This window comes from Olea europaea, unplaced genomic scaffold (assembly GCF_002742605.1).
Source record: "Olea europaea var. sylvestris unplaced genomic scaffold, O_europaea_v1 scaffold3681, whole genome shotgun sequence".
NCBI classification, from domain to species: Eukaryota; Viridiplantae; Streptophyta; class Magnoliopsida; order Lamiales; family Oleaceae; genus Olea; species Olea europaea.
Genome location: NW_019256097.1, coordinates 18418 through 40083, shown reverse-complemented (window position 1 = coordinate 40083; position 21666 = coordinate 18418). Strand labels below are relative to the sequence as shown.

At 33.7% G+C, this 21666-nt stretch overlaps 2 protein-coding genes across 2 annotated transcripts; one reads left to right on the top strand and one right to left on the bottom strand.

The window, feature by feature from the left end:
* Positions 1 to 3161: 3161 nt before the first annotated feature.
* Positions 3162 to 14945, top strand: LOC111386701 (DNA ligase 1-like). The gene is made up of 17 exons (XM_023011166.1): positions 3162 to 4295; positions 6451 to 6567; positions 7387 to 7488; positions 7567 to 7683; positions 8321 to 8551; positions 8643 to 8737; positions 9449 to 9536; positions 10213 to 10344; positions 10934 to 11046; positions 12148 to 12249; positions 12334 to 12395; positions 12631 to 12702; positions 12857 to 12930; positions 13031 to 13087; positions 14019 to 14096; positions 14387 to 14464; positions 14567 to 14945. The coding sequence occupies exons 1-17, from the start codon at positions 3357 to 3359 to the stop codon at positions 14633 to 14635; spliced, it is 2526 nt and encodes an 841-aa protein (XP_022866934.1). The 5' UTR covers positions 3162 to 3356; the 3' UTR covers positions 14636 to 14945.
* Positions 14946 to 15754: 809 nt separating this feature from the next.
* On the bottom strand, positions 15755 to 17121 carry LOC111386699. Its single transcript, XM_023011163.1, has 2 exons — positions 16908 to 17121; positions 15755 to 16667 (listed from the first exon to the last, which is right to left on the bottom strand). Exons 1-2 carry the CDS (start codon positions 16956 to 16958, stop codon positions 16014 to 16016), a joined length of 705 nt encoding a protein of 234 aa, XP_022866931.1. The 5' UTR covers positions 16959 to 17121; the 3' UTR covers positions 15755 to 16013.
* Between the last annotated feature and the right edge of the window lie 4545 nt (positions 17122 to 21666).

The window sequence follows — 21666 nt, the reverse complement described above, 5'->3', positions numbered from 1 at the left end:
ATGTGCAATTTAGCCTTCTTTTACAAATTCGAATTCAAACAGATTTCAATTGTTTGGATTTTTGGAAAGAAGGGAAAGAAGATGAAGAAGAAGAGTAGTGCAAGAGTGGTGGTAGTGCAAATGAGTGGTAGGTTGCGTGGAAGAATGGACAAAAAGGACAAGCTTTTCAGCTAATGAAACGCAAGGAAAAAAAAAACAGAGGACGATACATATTTGCAACACGTGTCCGACTATTTCTTTCGCTCTTTTATATATGTAGGAAGTTCAGAATTATAGCTAAGCTTTTTTTGATCTTTTCATTACTCTTCACCAGAAAGTCTTTAAAATCGGATTTTAAATTTAGATCACATTTTTAATAGGTGTTAAACAATAAAAGTTACGTTTTAATTACATTAAAAAGTTTAATTAGTTAGAAAAGATTTAAAATTTGAGTTTACTACTTTAAAAGTAAAACTGACTTGCTTTTAAACACATATTATACATGCTTTAATTTGATCAAAATATATATTAAGAGTATTTTAGTAAAATATGTTTTGTTCAAAATTTACGTTATTTGAGGATGTGTAAATTGCTAAAATTAATTAGAAACTTGCTATATGCCGGGCTTAAAGCCTGGGCTAAATACATAGGGGCTGATCCTGGCTTTAAGCCTGGGCAAGAAGTGTTTTTCAACTAGTTAAGGGTACATCTGTTCAAATAACACAACCTTGGCGAGAATGCTAAAATGATTTGATATTAACTTCTGTATCAATGCGCGCTATGAAATAATGAACTTATACGAATCTTAAATTAATGAATAATTTGGTACACCAGACAAATAACAAAAGAGAATTAATTGTTCCAATGGTAATTGAAGTTAACTCCATGTCTTTGATTGATCACTGAAATTTAAAATGTCGAGTTTTAGTCACTGAATTTAGGTCCATATTTTCGATTGCTTACCGAAATTTAAAAATGTTGAATTTTGATCATTGAACTTTGGGAAAATACCGTACATTCCTCACTAGCATAAATATTGTATTTTCAAAAATATCGAGTTTACAGTGAGTAATGTACAACATTTTTCAAATTTCAGTAATAAAAACTCAACACTTTAAACTTCAGTAAGCAATTGAAAATACGAACCTAAGTTCAATGGCTAAAACTCGTCATTTTAAATTTCAGTAACCAGTCATGGACCTGAATAATTAACTCAACGAAAGATACACATTACTTTTTTGACAACGAAATTTAATAAAATTTGTTTTATGGACAAATAAATAGCACAAAGTCAATTTGTTATATTTGTCCCTGTTTGATAGAAATTAAAATCAAAATTTAAATTTAAATCGAAATCAATAATTAATTTTAACTACATATTTCATGGGACCTACAATTTTTTAATTAAACATTTCATTAACTTTTATAAAAACATATTAAAATATGATTTTAATCTCTACCAGGTAAGGGCTTTATGTATTGACACCGTTACTTTGACTTAATTTATTACTCGACGGACGTAACCGTACTCAACATTAAAGATGAGTTTTATCTAATTATATTGACACCGCTACTTTGACTTAATTTATTTTAGATAAAATCCTGTTTGGTTCCTTTTTTGGAAACGAAAATGGTTAGAATAATATTTTTTCTGAAAAATGAGTGTTTGAAAAAGAAAGAAAAATTTTCGATTTAATTTAAGTGTAACATTATTTTATGAAAGAATGCATTGAAAATAAAAATGAAAAAAATAAAATATAATTTAATGCGGCCAAACAGGGGCTAAGCCTATGTTTGTCTACATTTATTTTAAAATTTATTTTTTTTATCGAATTCATTTTCAGCTAGTGATGACAAAAAAATATCCGTCCCACACCGCCACGAATGGAGCCAAAAAAATCTGTCCCTGCGGGTCTGAAATATATTTTCTTTTTTGCAATCAAGAACAATGTTCTTGACTACAACATTTCAACAGATTATTTTTTATTTATTTTTTATCGAAAATCATTTAGTAAGAACTGGAGTTTTTACAAAAGAGTTAAGTAAATGGATGCTCATTGAATTATACTACTGGTTACCACTTGCGCACTGAAAAATAAATGGTAATTGAATGTTCACTCAACTTTTCATTAATTTACCCATCCGTCACTAGATCTAAATCCGTCTGTACAGTTGGCCAATAAATTCTTCATAGATATAAAAAAAATGACTTGGACGATGAATTATGTCCACATCATCTAAAATTATTATTTTTTAAATCCCAAAATCATAAATTATTAACAATTATTTTCTGGACGGCCAATATCACAGTTCTAAGAAATCAGAGATGAAATTTATCCCCAAATCATCTTCATCTTCAAATCACATCTTCTAATCTAACCCATTCAATTGGTAACTTCAACTTTGTAATCCATATCCAAGAAGTTATATATCTACATCCCAATTAATTGAAATTTACATTGCACAGTTCATTCCAATCGTCTGCGTCGTTCTTGATATAAAATAAAAAGAAAAAAGAAAAAAGAAAAAAATTTGGATATATGATTCATCTACAATTAAATCTGCATGATGAAATTTCATAAGAAGACGGAGGTGTGAAGTCTGCATCAATTCACTGACGACCTTTGGCAAATTGCAGCTTTGGATATGGCTTGATGAGTTCATTCGAAAAAAAGAACCGGAAAGTAAAATTGTGAGGAATCCATTCGATTTTCTTCCTTAGTTTTCCTTGCCGAGGCTTCTTTCTCAAAGAATCAATCGTGGAATGCTGAATTACTTCTGCAATACTAGTAGGATATAAGCCCATCTCCTTTACTTCTGCAATACCGGCAGGATAGAAGCCAATCTCATGATTCTGAGAAGTGGATGAAGAGATTATATTGACGAATTTGGTTCTTCATAGGGTTAGGTTTCAATTGGGGATTTCAGATTTCTCTCTTCTATGTAGATCGTCATTTTAGAAGGAAAATGGAATAAAATTGCTATTTTAACAATTGCATTCTTATCCAACGTGTATTCGTCATTGCCATGTCAAGTTTTCATCCTCCACGTGGAATTTATTGGCCAACTGTACAGACGAATTTAGGGCTAGTGATGGATGGATAAATTAGAAAGTTGAGTAAGCATTCAATTATCATTTATCCTTCGATGAAAAAGTGGTAACATGTGCTATAATTCGGTGAGTATCCATTTAATTAACTCTTTCACACAAACAGAAGGACACTGGAGGAGCAGGTCCCGCCCTCCCGGCTGTGTTACACTGTTAAACTCCAGGCAATCGGATCCTTTGTCCGGCCCCGCCATCATCGATTCTCTTCCATATTCCACCGGCGGCAAATTTTCCCGCCATTTCTTTCCACCCCACTACCTTTCGGTTCATGTTGTCAGTGCTGTCATGCCGCCATTGTTGGAACTTGAACACACTCTCATGTAATTTCGCAAGAAAACGGGCACTCAAATTCTCCATTTCTTTTTCTCTAAACCTCCAAGGACCCTTCTCTTCAAAACCCTTATTAGCATTACCAAAGCAAAAGTTTACATACGGAACGATGTCCGATTCTCTCCCCTCAGCCTTTGACATTCTCATGTCGAATGCTTCAAGAAAAAATCAAAACTCTTCACAAACTCAGAAGGAAAAACGGCAATCATCGCCCAGGAAACGCAAGGCCCCAGCTGAAAATTCCCAAACACCCCATTTAAACCCTAACAATTCTCCGACTCAAAGTGAAAGAACCGTAAAACAAGAACGATCAAGCCTCAAGGACTCAAATTCCGCTCAAATTAATGATGCCCGTTTCAAGAACTCGGTGGAAAACGACGAAAAAGCAACAGTTGGTTCATCCTCTGTTGAAAATAGTAATCGAGAGAGAATAATAGTTCAAGAATCAAGCTCAAAGCAAAATGTAGCAAGAAATGCTGATTTGAATGAAGACTTGGGGCTGGCTAAGAAGGCGAAAGTGTCGATTAGTCCGGATGAGAGTATTGTGGAGTTGAAGAAGAAGGCTACCAGTTTTGATGCGAAGAGAGCGGCATATTGGGGAAAGGGAGAGAGGATACCTTTTATGTTTGTGGCGAAGACATTTGATGCGATATCAAAGGAGTCGGGGAGGATCTTGATCACGGAGATTGTGTGTAATATGCTGAGGACTGTGATTGAAATGACACCGGATGATTTGGTTGCAGTCGTGTATCTTCTGGCAAATAGGATTGCTCCTGCGCATGAGGGGTTGGAGCTCGGGATTGGAGACTCTTCAATTATCAAGGCGCTTGCAGAGGCTTGTGGTACTAAAGAAGTGCATATTAAGAAGCAATACAAGGTGATGAATTAAAATATTCCCATTCAAATTGAAGTTTCCACTATTTGTGTGTATTTCAGAGTAAATCTACTTATCTAGTGATGAAACTGAATGAATTTCACCTTTTCATAAGTTTCAGGAGGAATATGTTTGTTTTCACTGTTACATTATCGTGTGATGCATTATTAATGTAAATTACTGCATGCTGGCTGTGGATGAACCCAGGTCTAGTAACATTGCAGACAAATCATTTATTTTGTTGAAAAAGGGGATACAGAGTTGATATTGCTGTAATGGAGAAGCTTTAATGTCTACATGGTTGTTTGAAAATAAAGTATTACATGAGACAAAACTGAGGAGAAAAAGAAATTTTAGTGATTTTACAACACGGGATGTGTGACAGCAAATGTGAGTGCTTGATCTTTATCCTGACACAGTCATGCTTACTCCGAAGTTATATTCATTTCTCAATTGTGAGACTGGTCCTTTTTAACTCATTTCACATACATGGTGATGCAGCACCAATAGGATGATTAATAGAAATAGAAGAAAGATTCAGAAAGAATGGGGAATAAAGAGAGGGGATAGAAGAAGAATTCAATAGAAGAAGGGGAGGGATACGCCATAAGCCACCAAAATAATTATTCATTCATCATCAACTGAAAATTACAATGCAAAATAGGTTTAAATAGTAAAGCAACCCTAATGAGCTTGGGCCCGAGCCCATACAAGTCCAAATTTAAATAATAGTCCAAGAAAATAAATAAAACTTAAATAAAATAAGTAAACGTCGTCCGATGTCCTCATCAACTCTCCCGGGGTGGGAGAAAAACTCGACCCTGTCGAGTTGATAGATAGTATAGGCTGCAGTTAATTTGATACTCCAAATGCTTCAAGTCGAGCCACAGGGGACGATCTTTCTGACGAACCAAGTAACGAAATTCCATAATCGATAGTACTGAAAACTGTAGCTTATTCCAAAGAATATGATCTGACCAAGGGGGCCGATCTTTCCTTCTAATCTGGCTCTGATACCAAATTTGATGCAGCACCAATAGGATGATTAATAGAAATAGAAGAAAGATTCAAAAAGAATGGGGAATTAAGAGAGGGGATAGAAGAAGAATTTAATAAAAGAAGGGGAGGGATGCGCCATAAGCCACCAAAATAATTATTCATTCATCATCAACTGAAAATTACAATGCAAAATAGGTTTAAATAGTAAAGCAACCCTAACGAACTTGGGCCCGAGCCCATACAAGTCCAAATTTAAATAATAGTCCAAGAAAATAAATAAAGCTTAAATAAAATAAGTAAACGTCGTCCGATGTTCTCATCACATGGGTTTGTCATCGGATAGGTAATTAACAAATGGAAGTGAGTAAAATTTGTCAGAGTCTTGCACGTTTCAGTGCTTGCGAACATATGGACTCTGGTGATCAATTTTAGACTGGAATTCTTGCAAAGTCAAAAAAGTACAGTGTCTTTTATGTTGAGGTTCATTCTTTTATAGATGGTGATATCTTGGTATCAATTTCTTAATGAGACCATGTTTTTTGCTCTTGAAGTGGTAAATCATAAATGGAAACATTTGCACGGTGATTTAAACAATCGAGTCATATAAATCATCGAAAGGAATTATTAGAGGATGAATTTGAGCAGCTGCTCCTAGACATCATCCAATTAATTAAATATAAGATGGTTGATCACTTTTCTCATTTCAATAGGGCTTAAGTTGTCTATGCTGCTGTCTAAAGGTGCTGAATGACATTCACTTCAAAATTTGTTAGATGCTAATGCTATCCCACCATTTTGCACTGTAGACTTTGTAATATTCTTTTTAAGACAAGTAGCATTATGCTACCATATTTAGTTTAGGTAATCATTGTTGTAAATGAGAAATATGCACATGATGGTTTACTATAGTTCACACTGCTAGCTGATGTCTTTGTATGCTGCAGTATCCTTCCATTTACAGCATGCGGTTCTTCTGGAAAAGTAACAATTTATTTGCTTGTTTCTGCTTCGTCTTTACTGTTTGGTGTTATTGCATATAAATAAGTGCATCTAGTTTTTGGAATGCATCTTATATGGTCCCAGGTTATATTTAATGATTCCATTTGCCAGATTTGATTAAAATTTAAAATCCAGCATTTCCATGTTTTACTAAGAATAGGAGCTCGGAGATTTAGGCCTTGTTGTGAAAGCAAGCCGTTCGTCACAGCCTTTGATGCGTAAACCAGAAGCATTAACTGTTGCCAAAGTTTTTGATACATTTCGGCTCATTGCCAAGGTAATCTGTTGTCATCCTCATTCATTTTTTGGGTTTGTTCGAAGTTAATCTGGGGTCATCACCTTATGTACAGTCTTCAATTCAGATTCACCATCTTTGATGGTCATTGGCGTGTATCCGAAGAGAAAATTTTTACAGTTTAATATCTCATTCTGAGGGTATGGGCCCATACCCCACTGCTACATATGCAGTCGAAGTTAATGTTGTCATTGATTACTATGTTCTACAAATGCCTGAAACATATAACCCTTGTTTGAGCCACATTCTTTCAAAAAAAATACATTTTTAAACAGTATTTTAACAATTATTTCAACCACACATTCTTCAATAAAATAATATTACTATCAAATCCAAAATTTTTCCTTTTTTTTAACCCACATTTCCCATTAATACGCTATTCAAAAATTCATTCTTATAAAAAAAAACAGGGCTCAAACAAGGGCATAATTCAGTTTTTGATAAAAAAATTATCATTGGAGATATGCTTGTCTAGATGAATCGTGGAGTATTATAGGAGGGAAAGGATCCAATTGGTGTACTCTGAAAGACTTCAATCGCTTCCCTGTCCCTTTCCCCTTGCGCTCCCACTCCTTTTATTCAACATGTAAACACCTCTAAAAACAGTCAACCTGTCAACATGATATTTTGAGGTCTTGTCTGTTTTCATTTTACCAATTCATTGCTGTTTGTCACTTATTCATTATTGTGGGAGAGGTATTCCTTTTCTCCCTCTTCTTTTAAAGTCATTGTGTTGGAAATGGTTTTTTTCTTTTTGATTCTGTACTCAGTTTGTCTTCTATTATATTTGTATTTTGGTAGGAATCCGGCAAGGATAGTCAAGAGAAGAAAAAGACTCACATAAAGGGACTACTAGTTGCAGCCACTGATTGCGAACCTCAATATTTGATTCGTCTACTCCAGGTGATTACAAGCTTACTGTTTGATATTACTTTTGCACCTCGTCACACATTGTAAACATGGTATAAGTAAAATATGCAGACAAAGCTGCGCATTGGTTTAGCAGAACAAACTCTCTTGGCAGCACTGGGGCATGCTGCTGTGTATTCTGAGCAGCAGTCATCTCCTCCTGCAAATGTTGATAATCCATTAGAAGAGGTAAAATATTATGCATTACATCTGGACAAACTTCTTTAATATGTGATTTGTTTGAGAATTATGACAAAAATCAAGGTGCTTTCTAATGCATAGATATGGTAACTCTATGAAGAATAAACAAGAATTGTTAATATCTGCAAAATGTTAAGACTATTAACAATAGAATGTAATCCGACAGTCTGAAAACGCTGTAAGAAGATGAATAGACACGCCAATCCCGGATAACAAGGGTAAATCTCTGGTGAGCATTGGATTTTAAAGAGAAAAGGCACCAGTAAAACTTCAAAATCTTTCAAGCGACTGAAATTATTATCATGGTTGTTTAACATATGGTTGTCAAAGGAAGTCTATTTTCCTAATTTGGTGCATTTGCTACATAAGTCCTTGGACATAGCTTATTTGGTCTGATCTCATCTCCTTGGTTGATGTTATGTCAAAATGGTAAATGATCATAACAGATTTAAATAATCTTTTAGAACCATATCTTTGAGTCTTTTAGACTTATGTTTCTGTTATCTCTGTTTGTTTCTATCAAAAATCATTTAATATGTTAGTATATGCATGTAATGTGCAAGTTTAAGAGAGAACGTTTCTTATTGTATTTAATATCTTCCATATAACCCTTTATGTCCGTCAGGCTGCAAAAATTGTGAAACAAGTTTACTCTGTAATTCCGGTCTACGATAAAATTGTTCCCGCTCTTCTTGCTGGTGGTGTATGGAATCTCCCAAAGTCATGTAGCTTTTCACCAGGTATTCCAGTTGGACCCATGTTAGCTAAACCAACTAAAGGAGTATCAGAAATTGTGGATAAATTCCAAGACATGGAGTTTACGTGCGAATACAAGTATGATGGAGAACGTGCTCAGGTAATGATTCTTTGTAAAAGACATATGTTATAGTTATTGATGGTTGGCCAACATGAATATCGTATGCAATAACTGATAACGCTTCATGTAGATACATTATATGGGAAATGGTGCAGTAGAGATATATAGTAGAAATGCAGAACGGAATACTGGAAAGTTTCCTGATGTTGTTGCTGCTATCACAAGGTATTCTTTTCCATATCACTTTATTGATCTATGGAATATGATAACTAATTGCAGCATTACTCCTCTACTGGTAATTTATTAAAAAAAAAAAAAATTGGAAACAGCTATGCTTTATTGGATTTGTTATGTCACACAGTAAAGCTGATTTGATTGAAATGGATTTTGTATGAAAACTGATGGTTACTTTCATTTTCTTCATAGGGGTTCATTAGTATGATCTCGGGCTTCTTGTAAAATGTAACATCTAAGTGGTTGGTTGCAGATGAAATATTGCAACTTTAAATACTGGGCAACTCATTAACAAACCACTAAATTTATCAAAAAATCGCGCATCTTGTCCTTTTGATATGAAATACAAGACTAGTGACAGTGGATGCTTTTGCCTCCTCATTTATGGTAACGTAATGTATGCATTAAAATTCTTGTACATACATATTCTTTAGTCTATTTCAGTTGGACTTTGCATCCAATGATAAAATTGTACTTCTAGCTGGACTCTGCTGGAAAATTATTTAGAAGTTACCTTTACGAGTTCCATGGTCTTTTATACTATGGTTAGTGTATTGTAGTCATTCATGCGAAAACAGCATGACATTTCCGTGCATCCATAAGTTTTATTCTCTGTTTTACAAATTCATGAATTTTAAAAAGTTAGTTCTGACATTATATTTTTCAGTCAGTGGTTACTGAACATTGGCTGTGTGATTGCAGATTAAAGAAACCTTCTGTAATGTCATTTGTCCTCGACTGTGAACTTGTTGCATATGACCGTGAGAAACAGAAAATCCTGCCTTTCCAGGTTAATAATTTTTATTTTAGGTTGTTTTTTATTTCTATTTTCTACTTTAATGAGAAGTAAAATCTTGGATGTTGTCTTTGACAGCAAAGTAAAAAATCTCACTGCCCTGCCCCACCGCAATTTATTATTTTTATTTTTATTATTGTTATTATTTTTTACCTCGCAGTTACATCTGCTAATAAGTTTTCTTAAGGGATAAAATCTCACATCGAATAAAGATGAAAATATAGACCAACTTATAAAGGATTGAGCTACTTCTTTTAATAAAGTTGACATTTTAAAATAGAATTTCAAATCTTAATATGATATCAGAGCCCATTAAATTTCAACGAGCAATTCGATCTGATTAAAAATCAAAAAATGAGCACGCGAATTTCAAGATTGATCTACTCAAATGAGCCACTATCTTGCAGGAGTATGTTAACGGATAAAATCCCACAACTAATAAAAATGAAAATATAGACCAACTTTATAAAGGATTGGGCTATTAATGTTGAACTTTTAAGATGCAACCAGAAGTCTTAACAAATATTTTATTTTTCGCTTTGTTTTCTCTTGGCTATGTTTTCCAGATCTATGTATTGTATATGCCTAATATAACATCTTTGGTTCCGTCTGTTTTGATGTCAGATAATATCTTATGAAGCTACGCACTTACCAAATATGTCTCTGACAGGTCCTCAGTACACGTGCTCGTAAAAATGTTGTCATGAGTGAAATCAAAGTTGATGTTTGCATATTTGCTTTTGATATCTTGTATCTTAATGGACAAGAGCTTCTGCAGGAGCAGCTTGACATTCGTAGAGAGGTATAATAACCTTGTCTCCTTAACTATCTTAGACTTTGTAGCTATTGATGAATGATTTTATTTGTTCCTAACCAGATGCCTTCTATCTAAGTTATCATGTTTATTCTGCAATTAAACTGGACTTGAATCAATGTCATTGTAGGATTCATTCTTCTAGAACATTGACACCTAATCCATGAATGCTAATAGCACTGTTTTCAGTGGCTAATATCTTGTACTTGTATCTTCCATCTTTTCAATAAGGCTTCTTGAATCAATTGCTGAATCTCCTGTCCTTTTTAATCTGCCTTGTGCATTAATTACTGAATCTTTATCCTGGGACTGACTCCAAAGGAATCTTCCTCAGTTCCTTTTGGTAAAATTTGAAAGTTGATATCCATAAATTGCCTACTTTCCTATTATTAAGAGGAAGAGTCTATAAATTAATTATTTTACTATGGCTTGAGATTTTCATGAAGTAAAGATCTGTGTTTTGTGAGCTTTTTCCTTGAAAAATTTGACTGTTACAAATTCAATGTTTGTCTACTTCATTGGCTTCCATCTTGACATGAAATATTTATTGATCTCTCAAGCCTGTGCCTTTGTACAGCATCTTTACAAGTCATTTCAGGAAGAACAAGGTCTTGTCCAGTTTGCCACTGCTATAACATCAAATGATCTAGAGGAAATACAAAAATTTCTTGATGGTGCTGTTGATTCTAGGTAACTTAAGTTCTTTTGATTTATGAAAAAAATCTGTTTCTTGTAGTGATCTATGAATTTCTAATGTCCACGTATTTAGTCATTCCTGATTTACTTGTGTCCTGATGAACCAACTATACCTCTCATTCAGAGGCAATTATTGCTTCGTTTTATTTTTTATTGTTGCAATTAAGTTTATTGACATGCATGCATAATGAGTTCGTTAAATAGTCTTGAAACCGGCATCATCAATAATACACTACATAATTTTAGTCTAGGCTGATATGATGCTTGTTTTTCAGAGAGAACCAAAAATGTCCTGGTACTTTTTTCCCTATTTTTCACATATATCAAGCAATTTACCGATTAACCCATTTCCTAGAAAGCCAACTATATCTCTCATCCTATGGCTATTATTGCTTCTGTCAGTTATTTTTTCCCTGCTGTTAAGTTTGTTATGCATGCATAATATGTTTGTGCAATAATACTGAAACCTACATTTTCATGAATGCACTGCACATGACTTTCGTGGAAGCTGATATGATGCTCATTCCAATAAGAGAACTGGAGACCACCTTTTTCTTTTTTTACTTATCTGGTTTCTGTTTTAGGTGTATAAGTACAAATATGGAGATATTAAATTCCCTTATTCTGTGGTGTTGCACTGTGGATAGCTTATGAAGATTAACTCACTTTGTCAGTGGTATTATTTATACATGTAATGGCTATTAAATCATAATAATATTTTTGTTTGGTTTTCCACAATGCCAAGTACTCATTGCATTTGATTGTGTTTAATTTTGTGGTTTCTCTTAGTGCTTGATGGGTAGATGGCATAAATCTCACTTTGTGTCAGTCCATAATATATTATTATTAGTTTTTGAGAAATCTCCTTACTATATCATTCATCAGATGTGCACGTATTCCCGTGCCGGTCACTGTGAAGTCAAGTTTCAGGAGTAATTGAAATCAAGTAACTGTATATTTTCAGGATTTGATGATTTGGCAATCCTCTTACCATGTGCTGCATTATAATTGGGTTAATAGCTTTTCCAGAACCAGTTAACTAGAATTGAGGGCTTTTTCTCCTGTTTTGTGTCATTTGCTCTTCGTGCTTTACAGTTGCGAGGGGTTGATCATCAAAACATTGAGTAAAGATGCTACATATGAACCTTCAAAACGGTCTCACAACTGGTTAAAATTGAAAAAAGATTACATGGAAAGGCAAGTGTTATTTCATACTGCTTAAAACTAACAATGCTGCTTTACCATGTCAGGAAACTTATGAACAAGTTTTTATGCTTTCAGTATTGGTGACTCGCTGGATTTGGTGCCCATTGCTGCTTACCATGGCAGGGGAAAGCGAACTGGTAACTTTAACAAAACTCTATTCAACTAGGATGATATGAACCATTTATAAATTTCTGTTTCCATGCAATATGCATTAGCTGTCTACTATGGACTACATTCAGGATCTCATTCTTTATGTAACAAGTTTGATGGTTGTGCTTATCCTCTCTACTTCAATTTTTAGATTTTTTTTTTTTTTGGCTAATCTATTGTTAGTTTAGTTTAGTTCCTATTACTGTTATGCTATTTTTGTAGGTGTATATGGCGCCTTTCTCCTTGCTTGTTATGACAGTAACAAGGAGGAATTTCAAAGCATCTGTAAAATTGGTATGTTTTTCTTTTTGCATTAAGCTATTGTGTCAATATAATGATCTTCTATCTGCATGACAGAACATATTGATGCTGATTTATTGCTATAAAGTAACTTATCTACCTATTCATATCTTCAACCTCTAAATTCCATAGAGACTTGTGATTTTAGGCACTGGATTTTCTGAAGCAATGCTTGAAGAACGTTCTGCCAGCCTTCGTTCTAAAGTTATTCCCAAGCCAAAGGTTAGGTCGAACTCGTATTTATTTCTTCGGGGCAGGTTTGCCCTTTTTATGGAATTTTCAATGGAACTTCAGGTTCCTCTAACATACATGTCATTTCCAGTCATACTACAGGTATTCAGATTCAATCAATCCAGATGTCTGGTTTGAACCCACTGAGGTAGGAATGGGCATCTTTTTTTTCCCAACTTTATATGGTTTTCATTATTACATACTACTTGAATTTCTACTTTCTCTATTATATGCTCATTGCAAGCATCTCTTTTGTTAAGTACACAATGCTACAGTTTACCAAGAACTTTATGTATTTTATTTTATTAACGATACTTTATGAATTATTATAAAAGAGACTATTCTCTCCTTGTTACTTGGCATCAACATTGGGATTTTGCCCCCTGTTACTGTGCCGTGTGTGATATGAGAGCTTCACAGATACTCTGCTTGGCCATTAGGATGAATGAATGGATAGTAGTGCATGTTTATACATATTAATAGACAAGACTGGAATATTAAATAAGATAAAGAAGCCAAGTTCCTGTTTATATGACTGTTGAATCTCGCTTACCAATCATGCTGGTACTGTTTATTGGCTTGAAGAGAGATGGATAAATAATAAGAAAATTTTATTTTTGATAGTAGTTGTGCAAATGGCTCAAAGTGGGGGAAACAATGCACATCGAATAGAACTTCCATGCTTTGACAGAATTTTAACCGGAACAGCATGCAAAGAGAAGGTTGAGTACTGACCGACCTGAGGATAGATATATGGAAAGTGAAAGCATTTAGTCTTTAAGCAGAATTGATAGCCAAACATGGCTGTAGAAAGATCGTGTCTGGTTAAAGGTCCAATCCATGGTGAAAATTTATACTGTGTGAACACTGTGTGGGAGGAAGTGAAAAACTTCAAACTTAGTTTAAGTGACGAGCTTAGCATGGATAGACATAATTTGTCTAGGGTCCAAGAGATTTTGCTTGTTTCTTAGATCTTTTCCAGTAATGTGAATATAGTACCTTAAGGTTGAGTCAACAGGACAAATAATATCAATATTTCCATTTATCATGATTTGCCTTGTGTTGCCTTCTCTTTCAAGGTTTGGGAGGTGAAAGCTGCAGATCTGACTCTAAGCCCTGTTCATCGTGCTGCCATTGGTATTGTAGATTCTGATAAGGTACCATTTTTGCACTCTTATGGAACTTAATGATGAATCTCGTGTGTAAGCTTGATTAAATTGTATGAACATATAAACTTGAGAAAACCTAGATCTGACACACTAGAACTTTGCAATAGAGTATTATCTTTTGATCATGCTGTCTTGTTTCCTTTATCCCGTTTTATCTCTTGGCATGTACTGGATTGTATCAGTGAAGAAAAAGAAGCTTATATATTATTCATTATACTGTCGGAGTCACGTTTAACATCTGTTTTATATTTTATATTCCTTACACGTTGTTTACAAAGGGGATCTCGCTGCGATTTCCTCGTTTGCTTCGTATCCGAGAAGACAAGAGTCCAGAGCAGGCCTCGTCGTCTGATGTGGTGAAGAACATTGACCTTTCTTGGTCTTTTCTTTCAGTTTCTTTTACACTGGCTCGATTTATGTGCCTCATGTTGTCTTCACATTCGGTTTTGGTCCATCAGGTAGCCGAGATGTATACTGCTCAGAAGCACAATCAACGAGAAAATCAAGATGAAAATGACAACGATTGAGGAAAAGAACAATCCGTATTCATTGCAAGTTTGTATAATGTTTGGTATGTTCGACTAGACTGGATATGGCAATAAATAACTTATAAATTTTTGGCACGCATCTCTTCTATAATTATATCGAGTCTATTGCATCAGACATGTATAGGACGGCCTATACACATTTTTACATGTTCAACCGATCTACTGTATCAAACGCGTATCAGACGACCTTGACCTTGACCTTGACCCTGACATTTGTCATATGGGCATGTGGTGCTTGGCTGGAATGTGATATTTCTTGAGATACATTAATTTAATTGAATGATTTTTTTTGGGTCAAGGGGTAAATGATCAGTGCATTGAATTTGAGCGTTCATTTGCCGTGTGGACCCGTCTTTGAAGAGATTTCTTTGGGGTTGGACCCGACCCCTCAGAATTATATCCGTCATTTTCTGCTGAAAATTTGTCATTTTTTTTGCAATTTTGATTTTCGTATTACAAGAGGAATATAAGATTAAGTTCTAACATGTGAACATGATTATTTTTTCAATAGTTTTCTGGATCCGTTGTTAAGAATATAGCAAAAATCAACTATCATTCTCATATGTTCTACGTTGTTCTAAATAGGCTTCGCTCATTACATGTTAAAAGACGGAGAGGTAAAGTTAACACGGTCCGTTGTAATTTTGAAGTATTTTGTTGATTTGGATGTAGGAGCCTAGTTAAGGATAAAAGATTTGGGTAATCGATTCGAAATTTATAACAAACATTACTTTTATATCACGATAAAAAATCAATAATGCTACTTGTACATAAGAGAGTTTTATAATAATTTTATACAGTCAAAAGAGAGAGAATATATAAATTGTTTTTTTGGTTGAAGAAAATTTTGACTTAATGATATTTCATCATATCATGTGTGTGTAAACCAATATGTAAATATAGCACAATTAAAAAAATTTCATTTCGGTTGGAATTTTGTTATTTACTACTATGAGTGGTCCGACTGTTGTGGTTTTCAATTCTTAATTGATGAATTCGTTGAAGTGTGTCGATGAGATCCCAGCCAGCCGTTAACAAGTCGAATCGGGTGTTATTCGTTGGATAAATATTCGAGTTAATAGGCTTGCAAAAAGGTAATATGTGAAAATTTTCCCTTGTTACAAGTCCAAGATTTCACGAATACTTTTGAGAGAGTCGAGATACTCAATGTCTCTATTCTAAAATGAGAACATGATGGTACATGGTCAAGTTTACACCATCATATTTTTCCTACCGAAATCAAACCTTAGTAGTCTGTACAAATTGCATAATTTTCTTGCAATTCCATTTCCGCCCTCCTAATCTTCACTAATAAATATCAAAGTTGAAATATAAAATTGGTCTGAAGGTAACCATTTCAATGCAAGCCGACTGTTTGATATTTTGACTCAATGGAACCATCAAAGTCAACACAGAAGCCCCTTTTTCTCTCTATCCTGCCACAGTTGTTTATGTTGTTGTTGGTGGCAATGATGTCGTGTAATAATTCTTGCTGAAAGGGTTTTAGTGGTGGTGCTGGAATTACCACCACCGGTGGTGGTGGAATCTGACGGGTGTCAAGTTGTGGTGGAGGGTGGCGCCACTGTGGAAGAGGGCCGGCAAGGAGGAGTGTTTGAAGGAGTGGCCCTGCTTCCATAACTGCTTGCAAAAGCTTGCCTTTTGTTGGCAATGGCCTGTTAGCCATAATTGGTAACTCTGCTGAAGGTGGTGATGAAACTATGCTTTCTTCACAATCTGAGGAAGAAAAGCCATTAATGGAATCCATTCTTCTTCTGGGCTCATCTTCAATGCTTGTAATTGATTTTTGGCAATGGTTTTGGAGCAAGAGTTTCTCAAAGAACATTTTTTGGCATTTGTCTTGTGCTTCATCCCTCTCTTTGATGGCTCTGCTAAGCATAATCTTGAGTTGAACTATTTGCTCATCTCTCATTTTGAGCTCATCTTGTGCCTTCAATCTAGTATCTTCTAACTCCATAGTCAATAAAAGAGATTGCCTCATTCCATCCACACCCTGCTCAAAAAACATAAGACACACCTTACATCTAGTAAAACTAAAATCTAATCTAATCTATTGTACTGTCTACGTTCCATCCATCCATCTCATGTATCATAGTTCAAATAGATTCGACTGAGAATGTCGAATGGAAGAGTGTAGATACAAGTATGTTGTACTATAAGGTTGTAACCAAGATTAATGAACTCATAAAAAGTAATTCTACATTTAAAGTAGTGAAATTAAGAGGTTTCTCACCTTTTCTTGATACAGGTGTGCCAAATTAAGAAGAGAGCTTTGATCATCCATGCCCTTCTTGGATGGGTAGTGGGTGGGGTGGGATTAGAGAGTGAGTGGGTTAAGGCTTAATGTGTTATTAGTTATGCTTCTTATAATGACTAACTTAATGACACTGTTTGAGGGTTGTCCTTACCATAGTGTGTGCTATTTTTTTCTTGGAGGGAGTTGGGAGTGTTGGACTTGAGTACAAAAGGCCAAGAAAGTACCTATTATACTCTTATTTTTAATTAAATTAAAAAGAAAAGGCAGTAATGCTCTTATGAACTCTACTTTTGCAATTTAATCACTACGTTATATTTACATTTATTTTCCTTTAACAACTAATGCTAACATTTGCAAATATTAAGGTTAATCCTGTTTAGTAATTGTTTAACTGATTGTGAACTAATGCATTTGAGAATAATTGCAGTTTTCGTACAAAATCGAGTTCATTGTATTATTCTTGACACAAAATCTTATATGATTGTCGAAGCCTAATCAACGGCCTCCTTTGATTGACGCCTATGCAATTGTCCAACAATTTTAAAAAGTTAATACCATGTTGGGTGCACACAAGTCACACACGTCTTATATAAAATGACATGTTTTGTTGTAATTAGAAGAGAGAACAATTTAATAACTAATTATGCTGGAATTCTCAAATGCAGTGGTACTGTAATTTGTCATGGTATACCATCGTTCTCCAAGGGTCAATATCTTGATAGCAAGAGTATATTTGTTCCCAAATTCTTTAGCACATGGGCTGCCAATTTTTTCAAGTTAGGTTTAAGTCCATTCACCAATAGCTGAAAATACAATATAAATACATAAAATGCTCTCTTTTATTAATAAATTTAATTTTTTAAATAAGGTTTAACGTGTTATTGAAATGGATAAATGTCTGATTCCAATCTCACCTTATAAACAATTCTGTTCGAGAATTTTCAAATAAGCTTCCCTTGGGCACTCGTCCCATGCTTTTGGGTGTGCGCCCCCGACAATGCCCAGAATTGGTGATTTGGCACCTATTCTTCGATTATTTAGTTTATTTTCAACCCAACTTAATTATTTAAATTACAACACATATACTTGTGAAGGAAAATACCTCTTAAAAAGAATTATTTAACAATCTATAAGATAAATTGTTTGTTTCTAGTTTGCAATACATGAAAATATATGGAATTGTATAATTCTCCTTCGTCTTCCTTAAAAACTATTTTTCTCTGCATAACTTGCATTCGTCTCTTTCAAAAGTTTGTCAAATAGAGGACAAGAGACTCTCTATAGTAGCTTCTTCCATCCTTAGTGTTAGGGTTGTCATCATTAGTACACGACAAAGAAATCATATTCGAGTTCTTTTGTATCTTGAAGATGTCTTTACTTATCCGTGTACATCACCGGAATGGGGACAAATATTGGCTTAAGAAATACGCAAACACATGCCTCAAAACATCTACTTTCTCCTTGTCTTTGTCATTACGAATATAGCACCATCAAATTCAACATCTCTTTTTCTCTTTTACTAAAATTCTCGATAATTGGAAAAAAATTCAAGATAATTCTGTACAGTTTAGAGATTAGTCACACTACTACAAGTATACCTAACTTACACACCGTGATATAAACAAACACGTAATTTTGATTCAACATAATTTACTATTTACATACCTTTTTGAGGTGTGAATTAGTCAAAAATAAAAATAAAAAATGCTTAGCATTTATTTCTCTTCTAACTAAATGGTTGACTAATTTGACTGTTTTAAGGCCCGTTTGATTCTCATTTTTCTCAAAATTCATTTTCTCTCTCTTCTTTTCAACCACACATTCTTTATTAAAATAATATTACACGTAAATTAAAAATTTTTCATCCACATATTTTCCATCAATCTACTATTCGAAAATTTATTTTTTCTTCAAAATGGGTATCAAACACCCTGTTAACATTTAAGATGCCACTTTATATAAGCTTGATTTATTACTACTTAATCATGGGAATCTTCTAAACAATGCCGTGACAAATATTATCGGAATACAAATTGTCCATCACTATGATTTATAGACATAAATACTTAAAAATGTTATTATTCATAAGTATAATAAATTGGGCTTGTTTCTTTAGGGGATATATCCACACTTCGTCGAGTGTATATTTATATCAGGTTGCATGACAAAGCTTTTTGTTAAAAAAAATTAGTAAATTTTTATAAAAATAAATGAAATGCATCATAAAGAGTTGTATATCCAATAAAATATACGATTAAAATTAATATTTAATTAATTAAAAAGTTAATAAAACTTTAGCAAACAAACACATAGTGCAATGTGTCGAATATGATTAAATAATTTATTATAATATAAATGACCTGAAATTTTCTTTCTGAATCATGCTACAATAACATAATGCTTGACATAATGTTACGTGATATATTATCATTGGACTGTTCACAACATATTCACATTTTTAATCCAATCACAAAATGTTACACTATCTTCTGTCAAACAATTTGACCAAATTCTTCGATTAACGTGGCATTTTCCTTTCTCTCTCTCTCTTTATTAAGCCCCCTTTTGGCCCCCATTATTTGAATTTATAATGGGGAGAATAGTGTTTTTTTAAAAATTGTGTGGTTGAAAAGTTTTCGATTTGAGTGTAATATTATTTTATTGAAAATTGTGTGATTCAAAGTATGATAGAGGAAGAATTAAATTAAATTGAAGAGTTTTAAAGGGCCAAACGAAGGCTAAAAAATATATAATAGTGTGTACCTTCCATCCTACCAACCGACCGAAAAGCGAGTCACAAAATTATCATATGGGACCCACTTCACAGTGTGGTAGCTAGCTTAAGCCATGGAGAAAAGATTTTTGTGGGATCCAACGTCAAATACTTTAGGTGGGCCGTCAAATCCTACATCAATGTCTAAATGCGAATCCCATGTACAATATGATCAGTTAAAGGAAAAGCCCACTATTTTTAAAGTTTGTCTAGAAGTGCAAAGCCCAATAAAAGGTTCATTGGGCCATAGGGCGTTTTTTTTTTTTTTTTTTTTAAGGAAAAAGTCACAATTACCTTAACTAAAAATAAGAATATTAATATGTATATAAATACTACGTCTTGAAAGGAAAAAGCTATGAGTACAAAGAATTCTTGACAGAATTTCTACTTATGCTGACGTGATCATAGGTGATTGGATTGATTTTTTATTCTCTTTCCATCTTTCAATCAATTTCTGCCCTGTGTTGTCTATCAAAATTTTTTGTCAGTTTTTTCGTACTTGAAGATGATTCAACCATAATTACCAGATCCTTACACCCCCATAACATTAGCTAATTCAAAAATTAAATTGGAAACGGTAATCATAACATTGGAGGAAGATTTTCTAGTGTTTTCTCTGGTTCCAATTAAAGAGTTATTGAGTTCGTTCCATCAATTTGATCATATAATTGCAATTCTCTCGTATAACCGTGATTCTCAATAATACATGTAAAAGCGCAAACTGTTATTATTCTTCTTCATAGCTGTGATTCTTCATAATTCAAGTATTTTCAATTACATCTCGAGAAACACAAGAATCTAATAATTGTGGTTCGGCACACAGTACTGATTCTTATCAGTTTGCTACGTCTGAATATGAATGTTATGTTGGAATAATTTCATATGTGGGTTTCACATTCGATTGCAAATTTTACGGGTTAAATGTATGGCTCATAATGATATTTGTGATTGGGCCAAATTTATTAAGTGATCAATTGGGCCTTTTGCACCTTACGGGTTGTGATTTATTTGGTGTGGTAATTTTAGATATGTGGGTTGGAAATAAACTCTAATTAGAATTCTACTCGTAATGGAACTGCTCAATGTTGGAATAATTTCATATGTGGGCTTCACATTCGATTGCAGATTTTACGGATTAGATGTATGACTCATAATGATATTTATGATTGAGCCAAATTTATTAAGTGATTAATTGGACCTTTTGCACCTTACATGTTGTGATTTATTTGGTGTGGTAATTTTAGGTACGTGGGTTGGAAATAAACCTTAATTAGAATTCTGGTTGTAATGAGATGTCTCAATTAATTTCTATATAAAGGTTAGGTCATTTCTCCTCTTCATATGTTTTATTGGCTTGCCCCATTGATAGCTAATACTTTGTGAAAAGCAAGGAGAGGAAGATCTTGACTGCTATTACAACTATTATTCATATCAACAATGACTTCCGCAGGTATGAATTCGTTTTATTAATTTAATTTTGATGATTCTTGATTCTTAGCATGATTAAATTAAAATTCAACAATTGGTATCAAAGCCAACGTGCTAAGATAAGAATCCTTCATATTTTCTGTATTTTCAGATTTGGTTTTAGAACATTTTCTAGAAATTAGTTTAGTTTCTTTCTGGTTTTGTTTAGTTTGTTTAAATCTGTTTTTTTACTTTCAACGTGAATGCCGACTGCATTGTGGCTAAATTCGGTTCTGGACAGTTGGGTGTAAGATTTTGGATTCCCTTTCTTCAGTTAAATCGTGGGTCTAATGTTGAGGAGGCTGCGGAATGGGCTATTTGATTAAAGTATATATTTAGAATTATCAAGATTTTCAACTTTGATTTTCAGCCACCAAATTTAAGTTCCTTCAATTTTTTTTCGATCAAAAGTTTTGAACTTTCTGTAAGAAAAAATAAAATAAATAAATAAATAAATAAATATATATATATATATAATTTTTTTTTTTTTTTTTT

What these genes read in the sequence shown, in the direction of transcription:
- LOC111386701 (XM_023011166.1), top strand. Translation starts at nt 3,357, where the DNA reads ATGTTGTCAGTGCTGTCATGCCGCCATTGTTGGAACTTGAACACACTC. An exon ending in ATATTAAGAAGCAATACAAG is followed by an intron (nt 4,296 to 6,450) that starts GTGATGAATTAA and finishes TACTAAGAATAG; the next exon opens with GAGCTCGGAGATTTAGGCCT. An exon ending in GATGGTGCTGTTGATTCTAG is followed by an intron (nt 11,047 to 12,147) that starts GTAACTTAAGTT and finishes CGTGCTTTACAG; the next exon opens with TTGCGAGGGGTTGATCATCA.
- LOC111386699 (XM_023011163.1), bottom strand. Translation starts at nt 16,958, where the DNA reads ATGGATGATCAAAGCTCTCTTCTTAATTTGGCACACCTGTATCAAGAA. An exon ending in CACACCTGTATCAAGAAAAG is followed by an intron (nt 16,668 to 16,907) that starts GTGAGAAACCTC and finishes TTTTTTGAGCAG; the next exon opens with GGTGTGGATGGAATGAGGCA.